Raw genomic sequence first — 8,526 nt, 5'->3', positions numbered from 1 at the left:
TGCTGAACCTTTACATGGAAAGTCAAGGCACCCCTTGCATACTGATTTGTGACTGACAAATTGCTCTTCATCCAAGACCACACACAGGTGTTTTCTTGGTAGAGACTGCAATCGTACAATCGTTCATTCAATTCCTCCCAGCGGGAAAAAATGCCCCACCTCCTCCTGGGACAAAGATATTCCAGGGGTCAACCTGGAAAGTGAGAGAAACTTCCTTGCAAGAATGAACACTTGTACACTCCCCTCCTGGTCTGGTCCAAGCGGTGAGCGGCCCAGTGGGGCATAGCCCTCCAAGCCATTTTTCAGACTCGGGATCTCCCAGGCTGATCTGGGAGGGGACTGGAACAGCCTCTGCTTCTCCTGCCTTCCCCAGACTGGGATTCCCCCCCAACTCCAGGCCTGTGGAAGGCGTGGAGAGCAGGGGAAAGGGGGTGACTGCAGGCTGAAAGCCTGTACTGCTCCCTCTCCTGGAAAGATTCCTAGCGGTGAAAATCTCCCCTGCTAGAAATGAATGCTTGGTTTGAACTTGAGGCCACAGGGTGCAAAGCTCTTTATAAAGATGAGCAAGAATTACCCCCATTCTGCAGATGATGAAAGAACACACGTCTCTGATAGCAGCATTAAAGGGTTTAAATGACATCTCAACGCACAGTACAAACAAGCTATTGCATTCAACAGCAAGGTTAAAAAATAACACAGAAGACAGACTCTTAAGGCAAGAGGATAACAAGGAGGTGGAGGGAAAAAGTGTACCACAGAAATGATCATCACAGTGAAAGAGGGAGTGTACAAATTTATCACATCGTATTAGTTGGGATTCACCAAAGAACTACAAGAAGCAGCTGATAATAGCTGTACCTGGTCAGTACCAGAGTGTGATTGAGCATGGATCATTTCTGGAAAAGGCCAAGACTTGGAAAAACAGAGAATGTGTCTCCAAATTGGTTTATAAAACACACAACATTTTTTCATACAAGAATACAAAAATGACTATATACAGCCAGTGCAAACCTATAACTTGCCTGGTATTACGTCTTCAAAAGCTTAGGGAAAGTAACAGGACACAGCATTGCTAATTTTAAAGCACTGTCCTGACCTTTACATATATATATACACACACAGAGGCCAAGTAGTATTAATATAGGAAGCAGTCAAGCTTGGGTACTGCATCCCTGGGCAGATAAGATAAGCAACCCAATGCCATGGTTTGATTTTAGAACATTTTGGTCACTTCTCACAAAAAGCTTTGATGGGAAACAAAGAACTGAAATGAGGCACTGTTCAGTACGGTCTTTGTCAGATTAGGAATCATTTATTTTAATGATCTGAGAGAGGCTGCAGGAAGATACCATCACAAAAGTAAGTGTGCTCTCTCTCATACATAAGCTATTCAAGTGAGCAAATTTCTAAAACAAACACCCTCTATTAAAGGGAGTAACTTTAGAGTTGGGCCATTAGTTTAACCAGAAACAAGTGGGAGCATTGTTGCTGCTCATCCACGCTGGCAATCAGGTACAGCTACAAAGCGTTCAAGTTTCATCAGTTCTTCTGTCCCAGTACGTCGGGTTTAACATTTCTAACCATGCCAGACAATTAAGCATGCAGTGCATTAGCTGAAAGAGGTCATGAGCATTAAAGCAGGGAAGCAGAAGGAACATGCAGGATTCACAACGATTAGTGTTCACGGGTAGTCCTCCTTTAGAAAGGAGAGGAGATTTATAGGAAAGGTCACTTCCGAGTAAGTTCAAAATGTTGTTCTTTGCAGCATGTATGGTAAAGAAATGACCCATTGAGGCTCATGGTCAGAATGACGGTTGGATATTTTGGTTTTCACGCTATTCCCCAGGTCAACTGTTCAAGGATCAAAGCAAAAACCAGCTCCCAGCGGCAGGTATTAAGACCTCGGCATGCTTCATAATAAGGAAACACAGTTGCCAGCTTGCTATTGCCTCCTCTCTTCTCTTACCTAAGCAGCAACTCCTTTAGTACAAAACCAAGCTAAAGACTGCTTCGATTTAGGGAGTCTTCAGCTTTACAGTTAATAATTCAGACCGCCGGGAGTCTATATCTGGTTTGCACAGTCAAGGGGGGGGGGACGACCATTTTTGTACTGAGGATAATTAAAACCAACAAAAGGAAGTTCTTTTTCATACAACGTGCAATTAAAGTGTGGCGCTCATTGCCACAAGGTGTGGTAGAAGCTGCCACTAGCCAGATTCAAAAAGGGATTGGATAAATTCTTGGAGGAAAAGGGTAGGAGTTAGGGATACAACTAATGAGCATGGGAGTTAGGGATACAGCCTCTGAATCCAAACTTCCTAGACTTTAAATACCAGAGGCTGCAAGTGAGAGAGGAACAGTGGGGAAAAACCCCCCGAAAACCCTGGTCACCTCCAGTTTATTCTCCCTTTCGACATCCATTTTCTGCCCTTGCGTGACACGCGATATTGGGCAAGATGGACCTATGGTCTGACCCAGTAAATGGCAATTCTTACAGTCTTAGTTCTTAAATAATGGAGGATAGGGTTTCAATACCAAAGAGCAAAAATGCTGAACACTTTCCTATCTGACAAAGTACTTCCTAGGATCTGGCCCCTAATTTTTGCTGGCATTTGCACCTTTCCAGTTTAAAATTAAACGAGACATTTAAATCGGGAAGAGCTGCAGCTGTAGTAGAGCCAATCAAGGAATCTGCAAAGAACAATTCCCCAAACTATGCAGGTTGTTTGGATCCTAGCCTCCACCATCAAAAAGAAAAACCAGAATGGGAAAGAGAGGGAGAGATACGACGGTATTTTACAGCTATCCGTGGACAAGAACTTTTTAAAGGAGGACTTTTCCTAAAAGGAGCCAAATCAGATTCATGCAGAAACAGGCCAACTGAAGGCAGAGGGAGGTTTAGAAAAGAAACCTGTCAACAGCACCAAGACACTAAGATTTCAAGACATGAAAGTTGTGATCCTCCAACTAGACACGTGCGTTCCAGCAAGACATTCAATTAACCCCATTTCCAGCCGGCGATACCCTTATGTAGCACGCATGGTTGACAACCCAGCTCCAAACTGTTCTTTATTTCCCAATCCTAATAGTGTACTCCTTGCCACTAAGGAATACCTTACCACAGGAGGCAGCAGAGTTTTTTAGCCAATGTTAAAAACATTTTGCCAAGAGAAAAAGACCCCCTGCTTCTAATGCGTTTACAATAATTATTAATATTTTACCTAGCTAGTTTCACTTTCTTCTGATCAGACAGTGTAGTGCATTCAAAGACAGTTTATCTTCTGGTACACTAGGTTAGGTAACACAGAGGTACATTTTTTAAACTGTAACCCCGCAATCCCCTCTTCCCCCTATTCCCTACCCCTGTCAAAAGATGTTTCCTTCTGTAGCAGCTGAATCTGGCAAGGAAGCCTCGATGCATTGACCATGTCTGCCAGAAACAAGGTTCAGGCTTTTAAATCCTGACACATGCATACTAGGATCAAAACTGCAAGAGATGGACCGTGAAGTTTTACGCTTTTGAGCAGAAGTTTCATGGATGCTACTTAACTTTAGATCTAGCATCATAAAAAACCCAAGTAGAGCTGTTTGGAGCTGGAGTCGCATGTTTCAAATGAAGCCATTACCAGTTTCTAGCAAGCACCTTGCAGTTAGACCAAGTGAATACAAAACAAAATCATACTGAGAAGACGGCAAGAAAAGGTACAGCCACCTTTCACCCACCACCACCAGGAAGAGATCGACGGACCAGTGAGATCTCACCACAGACAAGCACAATTTCAGTTACTAGGCAAATCAAGGGCAAAAGAAAGAGAAATGCCATTTGATCATGAGTTTTGACTGAAGTTGAAATACAATGCAGCAAATACACAGCAGAATTATCTTCCCTCTTTATATCCAAGATCCACCACATAGATTAGGTATTTTGAAATAATCGATTTCCATAAATCAAGATACATTCATTTCATTAAGCTATGAGGACTAGGCATTATCCACATTTGCATAGCTCTGCCTTTCATGCCTTTCCAGACAAATTGCAGCAAAAGAGATTCAGATTCAGCCCCAGAGGAAAAGGGGCTTCTCTGTGGAGGGCTGAAACAGCTTAGTATAAAAGCTTTACATCGGCGTCAATTTATCACTGCTGCTCTTCAACGTGCAACAGAAATTAGAGTTCCCTTTCCAAGATCCAAGGGAGACATAATGAAGTTACAAATGGCCATGTAGGACATGATGGGCTTGAATTCAATGAGCACCACAAGCAGACATTTTAAGTGAAGAGATCAAGCTCTTATCAACCATTTCAGTCTCCACAAACAATCCTCCTCTCTCATTTACCCATGTCATAAGACTTCTGGAAGAGACCCAGAAAGCCTCTGATTTGTGGTGTATGTACACTAAGGATCTAGACAGACACCCACGTGACTCCCCTTGGGCCTCATGACTAGGCTCTGGGTTATCAGGACTGTGCTGGCTGACAAAGGCAAAACGACTTCCTCCACGATCAGAAAATGCTGCTGCAGCCTCCACCAGTGGGAGTCACTGCTAGGCAACAGCAAGTCCTCCAGGAGCTGAGCCTGTTGCCTCCACAGCACACCCAGCCTGGGCTCAAAGCAGTGTTCCTATCATGTCATTACTCATGTGGCCCACGGCTAATTCTTGTTAAAGGCAGAATATGAATAGCTTATCTAAGAGCAAACCGACTAGATAAGAGAAAAGTATTTCAATAATGCATAAGCAGCAACCTTCCCGTTGCAAAGCAAAGCACGACGTACCATGACTTGTCTTGCTGGTTGGCTCCGGCGCTCCGAGGCAGGTTTTCTATCTCCACCAAGACTGGGCCAGAAGGAGCTGTCCTTACCACAGGCAAGGCTGGCTTTGCATTCCAGCTCTTGGGAAACAAAACAATCAAGTTACTTTAACACTTTGCTGCATGAGGACGAGGACACATGAAGAACAGTCACACAACACTTCTTCTCATGCCCAAGCACAGGACTAGACAAGCCTATTCCCTTAGCGAGCTCTGCTCTACTGAAGATGCATCTCCACAGTCACACTGGATTCCCTGGGACTGTGAGACAGCTGTTGCTTGCTGCCTCTCTTTCCTATCATGGATGGCTTGGGTGCAGCAATGATTCTCCTCTGAGTAGCTTTGCAACAGCAATCCATAGCTTTGCACGATAAAGCGTAGATTGCTTCAGTGAAGTCTACTTGCATCCCACAACCCCTCAAATGGCACTGAAGCATCAGTGCCAAATGGAAGTAGGCTGCCTTGCAAGTGGAGTGAGTATTTATGAACATGGACTTGCTTGAAATTGTTGTTTAAATAGCCCGACAAGGCCCCTGCTAGTGTCCTGTCTGCTGGGATCAGTTCTGCTGTCTCCACTGAAGTGGTCCGAGGCATTCCCACTGGAGAGCCTATGAATCAGGAACCCAAACTGCACTGATGCATCATTTTGCTTACTGGAATGGGAGAAGGATATCTTTTGGGAATGGCTGTTTTCAATGACAAGGCAGAGCCTACGCATTTGGGGGGGGGGGAGGAGACACCCCCCCCAAAGTTCTTGAAAATGTTAGATATTGCAGATAATGTAAGCTGCAAATGTCCACACCCTTTTAGAAATAACAGCAAAATACAAAACTAAGAAGAGATGGAAGCAGAACTGCTGAGCAGCAGACTTGATTCTTCCTTTGACTACAATATACAGTAATAACAACATGTTTTGGGCTGCTGCTACACTCCCATATCTTGCAAAGCTAATTACTTTATGCATAATTTAATAATTACATGTTGGAAGAGGGATTCTCTCTCCAGCTGATTAGCTGAAATCCTCCATGTGAAGTTAACCAATCCCAGTTATAATTTAGTAGCTAAAATAAAAGACTAGCTTAAAGCTTAACTTCAAAGAGAGTCAAAGGAAAACATTGAGGTAGAAAAGGTTAGAAAAGGGCCCCAAACTATCAAAACCAAATAAAGCTTCAGTGGTCAGGAAAATGGTTTTTGAATTGAATAAAACTGACTTACTTGTTGTGATCCATTATTTTGGTTTACAACATTATTTGGAATGCTGAAAGATAAGAATAATTTAAAATCAGAATCTTTAGGGCACAAAGCAAACATGCTTATAATTTTGTGGGTTATCAAAATGTCAAAGTTTTTCAGGCAGCATGAGTTAAATAGAGGTCTTTTTAAAGTATTTAAAAACAGCAAAAATTCACTATCCAAAGGAAGCTTAAAATTTTATACTAGCCTTGTTTCAGTGTGATTGGGGTTATCACAATTGATTTGTTCAGACTGAGAGTTCACACTTTTTCCTGTTCCTCTGGCCTGATTTCCTAATTTAACTAAACATACCTTTGATGCAAGGCCCAGGCAAAAGGAACATTTCTGTATACTGCAAATTTTGTCCAACTGTTGTAAAGCAGTGATGTTCAACCTTCAGCACAGGGGCTGAATCCATTGCACAGGGTCATTTTATTCAGCACAGGGGACTCCCCATGGGTACAGAAATTCGGTGGCAGATGAGCAGGGGTAGGGACAGCATTATTTGCTGTGGCTCTGGGAGCTCTTCCAAGCAGAAGGCCTGAGGACTAACCCTGTGCTCTGACCCCATGCTGGATCTCGCCCTTGGACCAATCCCACCCATAGGATCTGCAGAACAGCCCCACGCCATTCATTCAGCCTCCAGGGCCAGAAGAATGACCAGCACGGCTCTACAGCAACATTTCATAAACCTATTTTCTGTACAGGTTCCAGCAGAATGAACAGCGATGAGTCTAGAGTCATGCCACAACCAAGGCCTGCAAAAAATCAAGTTAGTTCCCTCCTCCCCTGAAAAATCATATTTTTTTATAATTACACATAGATGTGTGTGTGCATGCATGTGCACTTTGAGTTCTTGTATTTGCCTTGAAGGTTTCTAATCTGCACTCATTTAACATTTTCATGATTTTCTCCACAAGAGCTAGTTTAATTAAAAGCAGTCTAATGCAGGCAGGCAGCTCTAGAAATCTGGGCTTTAGAAAATACTCTGAATGTCAGCAATATTGAACCAGCACTTCAACTACCATCTATTTAGGTTGGAGATGGATGCAACTATGGTACAGAAGGGAAGCCAGAGGGGATGGGGATTTAGTCTCAGACAAGCAATTCCCACAGGGTAGAGTTGGACAAGGAAAAACAACAACAAAAACACATGCAAACAAGGTGTGAACAAGCATTTTTTCCAATCCCTAGTTCAAAAAACAGCTCTGACTACATTTTATTAATGTCCTGGTTGCATTTGGCCTGGGACAATCACTAATCAACATGCCAATGTGCTAGTTAAATAAACTGACTCCAACAGGCATTTTAAAAACACTTGGAGCATTTTTACTTCAATAGTCATATATGAATGTCACAAAGATCATCCAAGCTGCTTCCTTTCTTATCAAGATCTCTGCAAGGGGAGGAGGCTCAGGGCACCAACAGCAGAGCATTGCACTTTAAAAAAAATGTGGAGGAATGCTTGTACAAGCAGTGCATTCCTCAACGCCAAGTTAATACAAAGGAACAGAACAACATGAATCTTTTGTGACTCATTTTAATTAGTGACGCTTCAGTGTATGGCTCCAGAAAGGGCATCTACTGCTCTGGGGATGAATATGCCAGGACACCACACCAAGATGAGGGTTAGGCAGGGACAGCTGCATCCAACTCTCCCTTCCAGTCCCCAAGATGGCTTGAAAATGTGAAAGTATAGTAGGGAAGGAGGACAAAGCTGTTTTATGTCCATATTCTAGTTCTTTTGCAAGTTGTTCCCTTCTCTTGTCATTCTTCTGGTTTATAAGTTATCTGTTCTCTTACTGTAAGCACCTTGAGCCTTTGTTGGGAAGATGTAATTACAAAGTGTGAAGAGCAGTTATTAGCACTGATAACTAAGCTGCATACAACCCCTACTCACAAGTTCCCAAAGCACTTTACAGATATTTAATTAAGTATTGTAACACCCAACATTGTTGGGAGGTAGATCAGTATTATCTTCACTTTGCAAGCAAGGGTAAAAAAGTGAGGAAGTAGAGTAAAGAGAGGAGGACCAGAACCTGGAGGCTCAGCCCCTGCTCCAATACCCGACTACAGCGCTCATTCCAGGATGGAACAAAAGCAACCTTGTTCTCTTGTCTAGCAGGTTCCTGCCCTTTTCAGCTCAAAGTCTGGATATACTGTACCATCTCTCCATGGCTTGGCATTCATATCCACCTGATCCCCTCCTCCAGTCTGGACTTCACATGCTCTGACTGTTACCTTAGAGCAGGGCTGTTCAACTTACTTGGCCCCACAAGCCATATATGGACCAGGGGGCTTCCTGCAGCCCAAATGAGCCACCTCTAGCAGCAGGGTGGCAGCTTATTGGCACCGCTCTGAAACCAAGAGGCGAACAGTGCTGTTGCTCCCCACCTTCCCCTGCTACTGATCTGCATCACTAGCAGTGATGACAGACCCTGAACTGGGTGGCAGACAATGGGGTGTAGGGGTGAGCAGTGGCAGTG

General features: G+C 43.5%; 1 protein-coding gene across 7 annotated transcripts in view; it reads right to left on the bottom strand.

The window, feature by feature from the left end:
* EPB41L5 (erythrocyte membrane protein band 4.1 like 5) overlaps positions 1–8,526 on the bottom strand; it is a 91,134-nt gene that overhangs the window by 40,066 nt on the left and 42,542 nt on the right. For all 7 annotated transcript variants that reach the window (XM_025209342.1, XM_025209340.1, XM_025209339.1 and 4 more), the window contains 2 exons: positions 6,023–6,065; positions 4,773–4,888 (listed from right to left, as the gene is read on the bottom strand). In XM_025209342.1, the coding sequence (XP_025065127.1) occupies positions 4,773–4,888; positions 6,023–6,065 (159 nt within the window). The remainder of the gene's footprint in view (positions 1–4,772; positions 4,889–6,022; positions 6,066–8,526) is intronic.

This window comes from Alligator sinensis, unplaced genomic scaffold, assembly GCF_000455745.1.
Source record: "Alligator sinensis unplaced genomic scaffold, ASM45574v1 scaffold1133_1, whole genome shotgun sequence".
Lineage (NCBI taxonomy): Eukaryota > Metazoa > Chordata > Crocodylia > Alligatoridae > Alligator > Alligator sinensis.
The sequence above is the reverse complement of the archived record's forward strand: the minus strand, read 5'-3'. Positions and strand labels throughout refer to the sequence as shown.